This window comes from Euprymna scolopes, chromosome 26, assembly GCF_053919585.1.
Source record: "Euprymna scolopes isolate OS-2025 chromosome 26, ASM5391958v1, whole genome shotgun sequence".
In the NCBI taxonomy this organism is placed as follows: domain Eukaryota; kingdom Metazoa; phylum Mollusca; class Cephalopoda; order Sepiida; family Sepiolidae; genus Euprymna; species Euprymna scolopes.
In genome coordinates, this window is record NC_136507.1 from 72,223,919 (window position 1) to 72,238,712 (window position 14,794).

The window sequence follows — 14,794 nt, forward strand, 5'->3', positions numbered from 1 at the left end:
TAAAGCTTATACATGAAGATAGTTGGGTTAATCTAAACATTTAGGGTTAAAACGTGTAAGAAATTTTAAGGTCAATGAGAGATTGATATAATAGTATTATAGAAGAGAATACAATTAATTATAAGATTGGTTTGTTTGTTTCATCATAAGTGTTTAGATTGTTGAGAAGGTGATTTTGTAATGCCTGCAATTTAAGGTTTCTTGTTTTCGTTGAGCAATTTATCCTTCTCTTTAAATCTTGTAATATGATTTCTCCACTATATATATATATATATATATATATATATATATATAGTAAGTTATAAAATGTATATGGCGATTAAGCTACACTGAATATTCCGCATTTCATCTACTTTAGGATTCTTTAGGCTTATATACTAGCAAAAGTACCCGTCGTTGACTGGGCTCAAAAACAGCCTACAGAAAATGGACTCTGATTTATGAAAGTATGATAGGTTATGAAAAGGAGGGGTTGTAAAGAGATAGCTTCGAATTTGGGGGTATCAAAACCAAAGCAAAATATGATGAAAGTAAAAATAAAATAGATAAACCCCATATTTTTATTATACCATACCTGTTCACACTGAAACACTTATCACAATATTCTGTGGATCTATATTAAAAAACCTTGTTAAACTTTGTGACATATTTCCATTCTATGGAGGTCAGGCACGAACGAACACCCCCATAATTTTATTATACCATATTTCTTCAAACTAAAACATAATTATCAAAGTATACTTACGCAGATAGATATGAAAAGTCTTTATTAAAGTTTGTGCCTATTTCCATTCTATGGAGGCCAGGCGCGAACGCAGACCCCACAATTTTATTATACCATCCCTATTTAAGTTAAAACATACTTATCAAAGTATTATTATGTACATCTATATCAAAAACACTTTTAAACGTTTTTTTTTAATTTTTTATTTCCATACTTTGTGGACCAGGCGCGTACGCAGACCCCACAATTTTAATGAATCATCATTATGTCAGATCAAACATACCCATTACTGTGTTTCAATACATCTATCATTATATGTGATCAGTTTTCTATAATAGTCAACCGTATAGGAGCCTATTAGTGACCAGACACACACACAGACGTTCAGCTTTATATTATATATATAATGTGTGTGTGTGTGTTAAATAAATTAAAATATATTGAATTAAAAAAAAACAATGTTTTTTTTTTGTTTTGTTTTTTTAAGTGCTGAATACCTATGTAGAACTTTTATAAGTAAAATTATATAAACATTAGAAAAACCCTACATGGATTAATCAATGTTTCAACAATGTTACTTGTTTCATCAGGGGTTAAATAATGACTTAAAATGATTGAAGGATGACCTTAAAAATATTTCAAAAATAGTTATTTGTCTGCAATAAATCAAAAAGTCAGAAAATTTATCAAAGACTGATTTTGTTTTTTGTTTTTTTGTTTTTTCTCTTTCAGATTGCATTCTTTCAACTTGAATCCGGTTTTATATCCGATTCTTTTAGTCCTAGGTCGACTTTATCCTTCAAGTCTGGATGGAATCGACTCTGGATTAAAATTAGATGCTTTCATCCCCTTCATCATAAAGTGAGTATCTTTCATTAAAGATTTGGAAAAATAAAATAAAAAGAGAGAGAGAGAGAGAGGACAGATCAGATGAATGATCTTTAGAAAGTTTTATTTACACAGATATTTATTTATGTTATTTATTTTTGTTAAGAAAATGTCGATGCTTATCAGCTCGAACTCTGGAGTTGGCAACAATTTCACCAATACTTTTGTGAAAGCTATGAACCAATCTTTACAAGTTACTGTTGAAATAGTAGAGTAGACTAGATTTTCAAGTCTTTCTAGGGCAACTAATCCAGGAGTATGAAAACTCTGAAATGACACTATCCTTCCCCCAAAACTATAGGTTAAATAGTCTTGCAGAAAACATAATCCAGTGAGTTCCTTGTTACGTGCCTTTCCATGAGGACAGATACATGATCAGTTTTTAATATTAGCAAAGTCCAGCACTCTGAATTGGAATAAAAAAAAAAAAAAAAAATTGCCTCAGTCTAAAAGGGCATCTCCTTCACTAACTGCAGACAGAACAGATACTACACTTTGTCCCTTGTCTGAATTTCCAAAAGAAATCATTTGTTTGAATAACTATGATTGTTATTACATACAACAGATCTTCCCCTTTATCAACCATCTCAAAATACTTCAAATAACTTTATACATTTTTGCTTAACTTTCAAAAGATGTTTACATAGCACTATCTCTTAAACTAATCTGATATATAAAACTCAGTATGTTTGTGTAGCTGTCTGTTTTGTTTTTTTTCAAACTGCATCTCCTTAGAGACACAAGGCCGCAGGGCGGCACAGGACACATAAAAAGTGGACCATTGTGTTATATATATATATATATATATATATATATATATATATATATAAAAGTGCCCATGTCTATCTGTGTGAAGAATGGTCTCTATCAAACTACTCTATCAATTTTTGGTCTACTGACTTTAAAATTGATATATAAGAGATTTGGATCTGTGGAACAAATTCGATTTGGTTTTTAGCTGGTAAAAATGGCTGCTAAGGGGTTAAAATTGAAAAAAATTGGAACTTGGCCGACGTGAACCAACCTAAAGTGGTCTTATACACATGCACAAATATACATTTATACATTAAAGTTGTTTCATTTTTTAACTATTTGTTATTAGTCTGATAATAGCTAATAGTAACGACTATAGTTGGAGCGTTAAATGTTTTGGTTTCGATTCTAGTTGATGTCACGTAATTCATATTTTTTTTTTTTTTTTTACTCCTGAAATCACTACTATATATTGGGTACAATATAATAATCAATAGAAAATTGGCTCTGATCAGGCAACACTGGGGCCTGCTAGTTGTTGATGATAAATGGCAAATAGAATGGAATAAACCCACAACTAATAAAGTGGCCTTCGGGTCTTGATAAGTTGTTACTCCTTTGTAAAAATCTAAAAATAAACCACCAGACTATCTAACCAGACAATAAAAAATGACAAAATGAGTATGGGAAAATATGAAAATAGAAATCGGTACTCTCCCATCTCCGACTTGGCTGCACTTACACTCAAAAATGAAGATCAACATGTGTTACACAGGATTGAATAATAATTAACGAATCTTTCACACTCCGATATTTTTATTGTCATTGAAATCAGTGAAATTGCCTATTTTTCAATCAAATCAATTGATTGCCTACTCTAGTTGGAGACCCATGTGCCTCTTGCAGTGACTTAGTCCACAATACATTCTAGTCTACATTGCACTGTAGAGAACTGACTGTTGATTTTATAAAATTATTTTTATATATAATTGCTTGAATTCAATTTTAAAATGAAAAAGTCAAGTATCATACTTCAGTTGTGCTCTAAACAGAAACATTTATTTTGAACGCGCTACTGTCATATCAAAGAACCCACTGTAAATTTTTTATGTTGAGCCTTTTGGCTTGTGTGGTAATAAAACTTCTCAAATACACTTGTGATGTTAGGCTGTGTAAGGTGTTAACTTTGGTCAAAATCGCTTGTTATTTCTCATAGGATTTTTTTGATTATCAGTAATTATCAAAGACATTCTGATACAAAACCTATCTAAGAACACTGACAGTTCTAGCCATTTTCAAGTTCATAGGGAATGAACTCACACAGACAAAGTTCCTTCTTTATAAAAGAAAAGATACATGGAATCAACAATATACGGCGAAATGCATATAAAATGTACAGATTTAAATCTAATCCATGAAAAATATTACCAAGTAGACAATATCTTCTTCCTTATATAGTCCCACATCATATCATAAGTTTCATAGATATTATTTTTCCCTCTATTTCCTTTGGTTTTGTTCTTGATCATGGTACACACTGGCGATTTTCAAATTCTGATGAAACATGTTGAGCCAACGCTATAATAAATACAGAAATCTTGCCGTCAATATTTCACACTTGATGTTCAATTTCTACAGATTTCGCTCGTTTCTATAACGGAAAATTTCCTTTTCTTTTTTTTTCTTAGTTGTGCTGGAAGTCCTATCTTAAAAACCCGTGAAATGGCCGCAAAAGCTTTGCTGCCATTAGCCAGTAAGGATCATCTAACCTCCACCCTCTGCCTCCTACTTTCTTATATACCAACAGAACCAGGCGAGAAAATCTCCCAGAATTATTTGCATGGCCTTTTGCTACAGGTAAGAGTTCGATTTTTTTTTTTTTTTTTTTTTTTTTCCAATTTAAAATTTATTTTAGACTAGTGAGGAGCATCCAACATTGCTCGATCATAAAATATGCATAAATATATTTTAATTCATACAGATTTTGTCTTTATTATTGCAGAGCCAATTAGCTATTGAATATTATATTGTACCTAATATATAGTAGTAATTTCAAAAGTTTTTAAAAAAAAATAACAGGGGTGCCATCAGCTAGAATCAAAACCAAAACATTTTAGGGCTCCAGTCACATTCCCAACCATTTGAACTATTGAAAATAGATAAGAAAGATTTCTTATTGTTAAAATTGACAAAAAATGTAAGTAGTTATTTTTTTTAATGAAAACACAATTTTTTGGCTGCCTTGGATTTCGCTACAATAACGAAGAATAACAAAGTTTTAATGTTAAGATATTACACACATTTTTGTAAAATCTTTTCTATTTTTTAATGGTTCCGGGGAATGCAGAGTAACCCTGTTAGTCTATATAAATAATACAGATGTGGGTGTGTAAATATTTAACTGATAAACTCTTAAACTACTATTCACATAACATTGAAATTAACAGGAAAGAGTATTCATATGGATATGTTTATAAAAAGTAAAATCTTTGTTTGGATGTGCACAGAAATATGTCAGCAAGTTGAAATGCAAAATTTTCATTTCAACTTGCCAACATTTCTATTAGTTTTGCACATGTGCAAATTCATTCATAGCTTGAATTGGTTTAATTTTAAATTGTTCTCATCTATCCGTTGATAGCTCAAACAGTAGGGAACATGGCTGGAATACTAAATGTTTTGGTTTCGATTCTAGCTGATGGCACCTCAGTCAATTTTTTTTTTAAACTTTTGAAATCAGTACTATAGGTACAATATAATATTCAATAGAGAATTGGTTCTGTAATAATAAATACGAAATCTGCATGAATTAAAATATATTCAAGTGTATTTTATGACCAAGCAAGCCCCCCCCCCCCCAACTGCTAGTCTCAACAAAAATGTTATGAGGAATTCAATTCATATTGTGTTAGATGATTTGAAAATAATATTGGTGGGGTTCTTTGTTCAAGCCATCAACATCATCAGTTAAATATTTGTTTTACATGCTGGCATTCATTAGACGGAAATACAGAAAGAAAACATTTCACTTTATTATTAAAACAGAATAAAAATAGTAACATGAAGTTCAGGGCTGGGTGCAGCAGAATATTAGGTTACTCATTCATTCATAAGTAACACCTGCCTTCAAATTGTATAAAATACTATTTTTTTAAAAATGTAAATTAACTTAAAAGGTTTTTAAAAATGTGTTTAAAAACAGAAAAAGAAAACAATTTTGAATACGTAAGCGACAATAAAAAAAATTAACTACTCACCATCCAACGTCTATTACTCTTGTTCTACATATTCTTTGTAAGTGTATAACCTACATTAAACATCTTTAATATAAATCTATCATCATTTTAAAATCTAATAGTTTTCATTTATTTCACCTCCGGCAAAAATTAATGAACATAATATTTTAAGAAAGGTGTTGCTAATGTATTTGTTTTTTTATTAAATCTATTTAATTACTGTTGACAAAATTATATGATAATAAACTTACAAAACATTAATATATCTATCTATATATATATAAAAGCGAAAATGTGTGTGTTTGTATGTCTCGCAAAAACTTTCAACACAGGCCACGGATTTTCGCCGAATAGGTATTATTTTCAAGCTCGAACCTTCGCCCGACAAATATCGAAAAATTAGCCCAAAACATTAATTCCTTCACCCTAAACTAGCCATTTTTTTACAGGGAGGGGTAGCAAAAAACCATCCTCTCATGACAAGATGGCTTCTACGCATGCGCAAATGACGTCGGAACATGATTTAGTTTAAATATTTTAAAAAAAACAACCCAATTTCGTCAACGTCCTCTTAGCTCACTTGGTTAGAGTGTGGCGTCATTATCTAAAGGTTGTAAGTTCGAATCGTGGTGTGAGATGTCTTTTTTTTTTCTTTTTTTTTTTTTTTTCGATTTTTAAAGTTTTAATATTGAAGCAGGGTTATTTAAGCCATTTTTCACGTTCTATGTTTTTTTTTTTTTTTTTGTTTTTTTTCTTTTTTTCAGATTTTTTAAAGAGGTTTTAACGTTAATTTTTCTGGGGAGGAGGGGGTCCATCACGTTTTCTTTTTTTGTTTTTGTTTTTCCGATTTTAAGAAATTTTAACATCGTTTATTTGCTTTACGTTAGTTTTTTTTTGTTTTTTTTTTTGTTTTTTTTTTAAGTTTTACCTTTTTTTTATATATATAATATTTAAACAGGGTGATTACTTTGCTTATTTTGTTTTGCAATGTAGACTACAGTGTATTGTGAACTAAGTCACTGCGGTAAGGGGGCGGACATGTGAGCTTTCTCCCGGTGCACTGTGATAGGCTCCCGACTAGAGCAGAAAATCAACTGATTTCAATAATGTAGAACATTCGTTGAACCTCATTCGATCCCCGGCAACATTGGGCCTCCCTGCTAGTCTATTATAAACTGTTTTGAAAAATAATTATGTAAATTAAGCATATAAATAGCTGTGTTTGCACTCTACTATGTATACAGCATTTTAAAAGACTTGTATTGTTCATCTAAATAAGTCATTTTGATGGTAATATGGGTGTGATAAATGAAATGGTGACTTACATCTTAGGATTTGACTCGCCGATCTATCCAAAGCACAATTTGTGGCTTATGACTTAGGATTCAACTCTAGTCCAGTTGCATCCCTGGTAATGCTGGACCGGTATAGCTAGTAGGATATAAATTCTTCCGGTTTTATATTTTCAATTATCTAATAATTCAGTCATACATTAAATAAATACACTAGACGTATTCGTGAGCCATTGGGTCACAACAACTATCACAATTCATTTTTCTTTAAGACATTCCTTTTACAAAAAAGAGGTGAGGAAGTAAGAGAAAAAACAATCACTTTGAATTCTTTTTTGCCTCAGTTGTAAACCTTTCTGGTTTTCTTCAAGCTTCGCTCTTCCATCATTTCTGTGAGCCTATAAAGATGACTGTTGAGGAGAAATTAGTTCAATTGAAGGTTTATTCCGATCGGGTCTTTTGAAAATGAGATTTTTTTTTTCAATGTTTTAAGTCAAATATCAATGTTAATTTTATTTTTAATAAAAAGCAAGTTTTTTTTTGTTTTTTTTTTTGTTTACATTACAAACTTCATATTGTTACATACTTCATAAAAAATATACTTTATAAAATTCCGCCAGGCTTTTTTGGGAATGAGATTTTTTTTAACGAGATTCGGAATCAATGTTTTAATTTTAAGTAATGATTAACATTGACGTTTGACTTAAAACATAGAAAAAATTTAACTTCTAAAAAAGCCGGTTGGAAAAAAAAGAATTTCATAAATATATTTTTATTATTGTTTGGAATACATGAGAAATGTAAATAAAAAAAACTTTCATAAATATTTTTTTTATTTTATTATGTTTGGTTAATAAATTTACAAATTTTATATGAAAAATGTTTTATAAAGTATATTTTTTATGTATGTAATAGTTTGTTTTTTTTTAAAGTTCAAATATACTAACATATTTTTTTGTTCGTATATCTAATAAAGTTTGTAATGTAAAAATTAAAAAAAAAACTTATTTTTTTTATTTTTAAATAAAATTAACTATGACGTTTAACTTAAACCATTGGAAAAAATTTCGTTTCCAAAAAATGCCGGCCAGAATAAACCTTCAATTGGACTAATTTCCCCTCAGCACCATCTTTACTGGCAGAAAAGATGGAAGTGCAAAACTTGAAAAAACCACGTTTCTTTCTAGCTAGTTAAGATATGTTAGTTTTCATTTAAATTATTTCTCTTCAAAGTGGATACACATATTTGAAGCAAGATTTTGATAGTTTATATATTTTTTTTTGTACATCAATTTAATTACTGCTAATATATACACAAGTGTTGCTTATATATAGTGAAAATAGGATGATAAAATTACAAATGAATAACACTAAACATTAATTTATTTTTAATACTATTTTTAAAAAGTAGTTATGGAAATTAGGCATACAAATAGCTGTGTTTAGAGCTTTGCGGTCTACTATATATATATATATATATATATATATATATATATAGCATTTAAAAAGACTTTATTGTATTAGTATTTTGAATCATAGTGAGTTTTGAAGGCAGTATGGGTGTGATAAATGAAAAAATAAACTTTTGTATTTATTCATTCAGATGATTCAAAATAAAAAGAGCAAAATTTATGCTAATTCTTATTTTCAGATTCAGCAACTCATCAAGTTATTACCTTCTCTTCCATATTTGCTTCATGAAAATCAGATCAAAAATGTTCTGCAAGAATTCAGCAAACGACTCTGGATTCTCTCACTGTAAGTTATTGAGTTTATAGCTTTCATTCATTGGAGCACAATGTGAAGCTGTTGCTAGCATGATTGCAAAAGTTATGTGTATGCAGTGTGATGATGTATTGAAGTGAAACCTTGAGGATTGAGGAAATGCATTGCATGGAGAGAAATGATATGATACATGTGTAATAATGTGAGTGTTAAAAACAAGATTACATCTGATGATTTGTTTGTTTAGTTGGATATTTAACCAACATATCAACTTTCTTCAGGTCATTTAATGCTGAGAAGAATTTTTGCTGCTTCTACAGTATAAAGACGAAAAAATATTGAATTTCAAATATTACAAATGGTAACTACGTAATTGTCAGTTATCAAATAGTAAAATATCCAAATATTATGAAAAACGATAAGGTAGAAAAATAATTATTCATGAATAAAGAATTTTGTTAAATGACATTTGCATAAATCAAAAATATAAGTTTTGAATTTCTATCAGAAATTCACGTCATGTGGTGCAGTAAAAATCAACATGTTGGACAAATCATGACCTTTGTAGTCCACATGTAAATCAGAGAGAGGTTTGCTCAACACATACGTGGGAACACCAGTTTTGCGTGACACAAGTTTCTTGTGTGGCAAATCGATGATGATTTAAAGAACTCATGGATTTCTGTCTCCATCTTTCTCTTTCTTGGTGCAGCCTTGATGCTCATCTTGGAATCCGATGATCTTGCCATTGATTTCCTGGAACAGCTAAGGGACCAGCTTTCTGAGCGATTTAATGTTGATTTGAATCTGGCGACAGAAAACAGCACTCACTTAAGTTCCAATTTACTTTTTGAATGACGGCGTTTTAATTTCTCAAGTTCTCCTAATACTCTCTTGCTAATCTTCACTTCTTTTTGGCAGTGTTCTTCTTCCTGCATCTCCAGTAATTTCTTCTTTCTGGGAGAAGCTTTATGTTTGAGTTCATTCAGTATTGTAACATAATTTCGTGAGCTGTTCGGCATCACAGCTCTTGCCCTCGATAGTGCCTTGCGTTTTGCTGATGATGTACAGTATACAGCTTGCTGCTTTATACTTGTGCACTTTTTTCGTGAGCTTTTTGATGAACTGTTGAATGAACTGTTTGCAGGAGTTGTCATTTCATCAGGGTTCCTTTGAGAAGTGACTGATGCTTGTTCCTGGGAAACTTTTAGCTTAGAAAGTTCTGCGGCCTTCTCTGTGAAATAATCTGCTGTATCTAATGGTGCCATGGTGAGGAACTGGGAATCATTTGACTCCGTCACAATAATGTCAGGGTTTCAAGTTCGGCGTCAGATTGCACTCTTGCTTCTGTCACTTTTTCTTGCGAGTAGCTGGTGTCTGTCATCAAAGTGGTGCTTGTCAGATTTTCTTCCGGTTGGACATCACCTATTGTTTCCATCATATTGGTTGGGACCCGAGAGAGTTCTTGCATGCTGACTTCCTTGCTTTGTTTCTTGTCTTGATAGACTCGTCTTCTTTTTCTGTTTTCTTTCAGCTTTTCCCTTTGCTGCTATTTGCCCTCTCTCCATTTCTTGCGCTGCTCCTCTTCGGATTTCCTTGTCGATTTTGCCAGACCTTGTTTTGCTTTCTGTCTTGCCCGCATTTCCCTCATGCGCATTTTTGCACGTTCATTTGAATGCAGTCTTTTCTCGGCTGACTGGTCTCGCCTATATTCTTGGCTGTAGAGCTTTGCCTTCTCTTTATATTCCTTATTTTTCATAAGATCTTCCTTTATTCTGAGTTTGTATTCTCTACATGACTCTGCATTTGTCCTTTTATGTTGTGGCTTCCCCGATGCTGGATTTGGTTGGCACACATTCACATACTTTGTCGCTAATCTGGTGCTGTGGCTGGATGGCGGTAGTGGTGTAGATAGATATAACATGGCAGACCCCGGAGTAGACATTTTCTGCAGGTAATGTGCTGAAAGGCAAACACAGTAAAAAGACACCGTGAATAAAACTCGTTCCCTGTGACATATGGAGTGAGACAGGGCTGTGTCCTCTCCCCCTGCTCTTCATCATATACACGGACCAGATCACAAAGGAGGCCAATTCAGACTTGAAGGCACTCAGCGAGCTTCTGTTTGCTGACGATCAAGCCATGATGACTGACAACCAAGTCAAACTGCAAAAGCACACAGACCAGCTTAATGCATGCTGTGAGATCTATGGCATGAAAATCAGCGTAATACTGAAGCCATGACAATCAGCAGAACCCACGAGAAGCTGGAAATCAACATATATATATATATATATATATATATATATGTATTACACGTTTCTGTTATAACTTGTGCTTAAAGTAGAATTGTGTTAGTCTTTTGTTGTTGTTTTTTAAACTGAAGACATGTAAAGAAATTATAATAACCATTTCTTCATATTGTTATTTTATTTTTAATGTCGGAAAACTTTGATATTTTAAAAAAATAGAGATAACGTCTTTTTCGTTTAAATACTCCACCTATTTCATTTATAAAATAACTAATTGTACCTTTAAATAATTTAGTTTAAAAAATTATTTAGATAAAGTCTCACACGCTTAGTGTGGTAAGATAACAGAAAAAAACACAAAAAAGAAAAGAGCAAAAAAAAACAATAACACAGTTAACGCGGCGGTCTTATGTTCGTCTTTTTTTGCAGACCAGAAAAGGGACAAAAAAACCTGTTACACCGTAAATCACGTGAAAAACTAGCAAAATAAAACAAATGTGAAAGTTAATAATTTATAATAAAATAATATAAAAAATAGGTCAATGTCAAAGTTTCTTTCCAACTCCTCAAAAAGCTTTAAAATGATTTTTTTTTTTCAAAAAAGTAATTTCTTCATATCATTAAACTACTTTGAAAACATAAAAACCGTCATTTTAAATTTTTTTGAGGAGTTGTAAAGAACATTGTACATTAATTTAAAGAATTATAACTGTATCCTAATACTCTCACCTAAATTGCTCTCCCCACGAGGACTGAGTTAAACACAACGTCAGCCTTCAATGTGGAGGGAAAACCAGCTCCCCAAATAGGGATACTCTATTATTTTTGTTAACTATCTAAGGGTGCCTGAAAAATTGTAGAAAGAAAAAAAGTTGAAAATGCGTGTGTAAAATGTAATTTTTAAAAAAATACAACAGCAAATGCAAAATAAAAACGCAAATACAAGACGTGTGCAAAAAAAAAGTTTGAAAATGCAATTACTTTTTTGAAAAAAGTCGCCATTTTAAACTTTTTGAGGAGTTGGAAACAAACTTGACATTGACCTATCTTTTTATATTATTTTATTATTCATAAATTAATTTTTACATTTCTTTTATTTTGCTAGTTTTTCTGGTAAATAAATGTTATAGTTTGCTATGGCCACGTGCGCAATTATTCAAAACAAAATGTCACATGAAATACAAGACGTGTGTGCGAAAAAAAAAGTTCGAAAACGCAATTACTTTTTTTTTTTAAAAAGTCGGCATTTTAAACTTTTTGTATGCTCCTGCAGTTTACGACCCGCGCTATTTTTGAACCCTATTATTTAACATGGTGACGGGAGGGTGTTTTGGAACTATTCTGTACTTTCACCTAACAATTCAATAAAAAAGATATCGTAAAACTTGAATTTTACTTGAAAATATTATTGAAAAAAATACTGCGGGTCGTAAAGTGCAGAAGAACCGCAATTTTTTACACAAAAAGTTGATAAAACAAACTAAAATGGTCGATTGTTAAGTTAACATTTTAACACAAAACAAAATAATGTTGATAGGAGCATTTGCAACATTTAAGTTATTAAGAAGGGGAAAGCTTATTAAAGGATTTTTTTTTTACTTGTCCAATGTAACAAGACAGTTTCAGTTTATGTCCTGTGTAACAAGACACCAACAGTCAGGAGCCGGATTGATTCGCCGGGTGTCTTGTTACATAGGACAGGAATATTTAAACAATCCCATTTTTTTTTCAGCAACTCCTATAAATTTCACAGCAAAAATCAGTTTGAAAATTACTTTGATATTCTACAATTTTGCTTTGAACAAAACTTTGACTAAAACAAAGCAAATTTTTACAATATAGCTTTTTTCCACCCACGTTTCTTCACGCTTTCACATAGGTAGTCGAACAGGTTTACATCTATCTGTATGCAAAACATACATTCCACGCTCGAAACGAATTTCAAATCACAGTATTTTTATCTAATTTTATACACATATATTTCCAAATGCATATTAAGAACGTTTTGATAGCAAAAACTCACCCTGGATGGCATAGGTGACGTAACACAACTTCTCGCCGAATTTTCAGCCTTAAATGTGTAGACACTGAGAAAACTGCAGGGGAAACCCCTTTCCGGTGCTTTGTGTCAGTGCCCGATAAGAAAATAGTTCCGAAAATTTTATTTTTGATCGAGATTTATTTATGATTGTTTTGTCCTACGTAACGCTGAAAAGTGGACATGAAAGATAAACATGAAGGCTATTTCATCATTTGTTTTTAATTGATCGTTTTCGGTAAAAGAAAGGCACTCAATGTGTACACATATGCATACACTTTGACCCAGTAACGGTCATTTTGTATTCCTGCCCGACTTCAACCCAAACTGGTAGAGAAAGTTTGTAGGTACTTTTGGACACTGTGCGTTACGTCGGACAGTAAATCTTTTTGAGGCTAATAATAAAAGAAACTTTATTTGCGTGTGAAAATTATATTAGTTAATAATTTGAACTAGTTCGAAAGCAGCAGTGTGGATATATTTAGACTGGCTGCCTTTATTTGAACTTTAGTAGACTCGTAAAAATCCATGTGCACTCATGTCAACTTTTTCGCTCGCCATTTTCACCAAAAAGTCGCACAAAAACGCATCAAAGTTACTAAAACAAACACACGTCACTCCAATATTTATACAGTTTATTTAAACATCACTTTGAATTGAATAGCCAATCAACGTATCATGTTAAAAGCTATAAAACATGCAAAAAATGTCAAAAATCAGAAACAGCATCAGTGGCTCCCAACTCTGGAGAGTTACCCATATATATTGGTTGGATAAACTTTTTTTTTTTTTATATTTGTAAAAAGTCTTGTCACTTTTAAAAAGGAGAGAATATCATACAAGCAGGTGTTTTACAAGATGTCCTTCATTTTGTTAGTTTTTAGGTCTTGCTTTTTAAGGGTAGCAAGGGCTCCAAAAGGAATATTAAATCTGAACAGTATGGGTAGATGTGTGCAAAACTGGAGACTTTGATGGTATGGTCACATTAACAGTGAATTAGAGTTCTAGGGTTAGTAGATGTGGAACAGTTGAAATAGCAGGTACAGTTCACAGAGGTCAGCCAAGGAAAATATAGGTGGAAGTGATAAGGGTGGACTTGAGGGAGAGGGATAGCTAAACTTTGGGATAAACTAGAGATAAGTAAGTTTTAATTTCAATTTCTGATGCCATTTGCATGCCAACGTGCAAGATGAACCTTAAACCAAATGACGACAATAATTCATATTGTAAGTTTGATGTTTAATCTTAAATGTTTTGTTTCTTTTTAGAATGATTTTAATCTGCTTTTTTGAATTATAACATATGTTACTTTAATAAATATGTATCGATTTCTTTAGATTTTTTTTTTAGAAAAACATTATTTCGCATTACTTTATAAACTTAAGTGACAATTTTTACAACTGTGTGGTTTGCATAAACACAATGATTGCCTCTCACATGGACAATTATATGTCGCGTGTTCTAGAGTGAGCAAATCAGATAATCTTTATAACTACACAGAAAATAGAAAAGCCAAAGATATTGGGCAATCTCTAACAATTGCGCCCCCAAAACAAAAATTGCAGAAATGGATGCAATTGATGCAAATATAAACGGAAGCCACCAAGCATGAAACGAAACTATACAGAAAAACCCCATTTCATAAAAACTATCCCAGTGTCAACACTTCTTGTTCTAATATATTTAATATACTATTTCAAAAAGACTTTATTTATAAAGATGTAAATAATTTTTTTTCTTTCTTTTTTTATTGTTTCATGATGACACAAGTGTTAAAACAAAAAAAGTTAAAGCAATATAAAAAATAAGTTTATTATTGTTGAAACTAAAAATTATTTACAGAAATGTAAAAAGTTCATTGTTTCATTATTGTTTCATAACACAAG

The 14,794-nt window shown here is 31.4% G+C and overlaps 1 protein-coding gene across 1 annotated transcript in view; it reads left to right on the top strand.

Moving 5' to 3' along the window:
• LOC145248170 (tRNA (32-2'-O)-methyltransferase regulator THADA-like) overlaps positions 1 to 14,794 on the top strand; it is a 165,857-nt gene that overhangs the window by 124,131 nt on the left and 26,932 nt on the right. Inside the window, exons 30-32 of the mRNA XM_080110009.1 lie at positions 1,457 to 1,585; positions 4,054 to 4,222; positions 8,545 to 8,651. Of these exons, the coding sequence (XP_079966135.1) occupies positions 1,457 to 1,585; positions 4,054 to 4,222; positions 8,545 to 8,651 (405 nt within the window). The remainder of the gene's footprint in view (positions 1 to 1,456; positions 1,586 to 4,053; positions 4,223 to 8,544; positions 8,652 to 14,794) is intronic.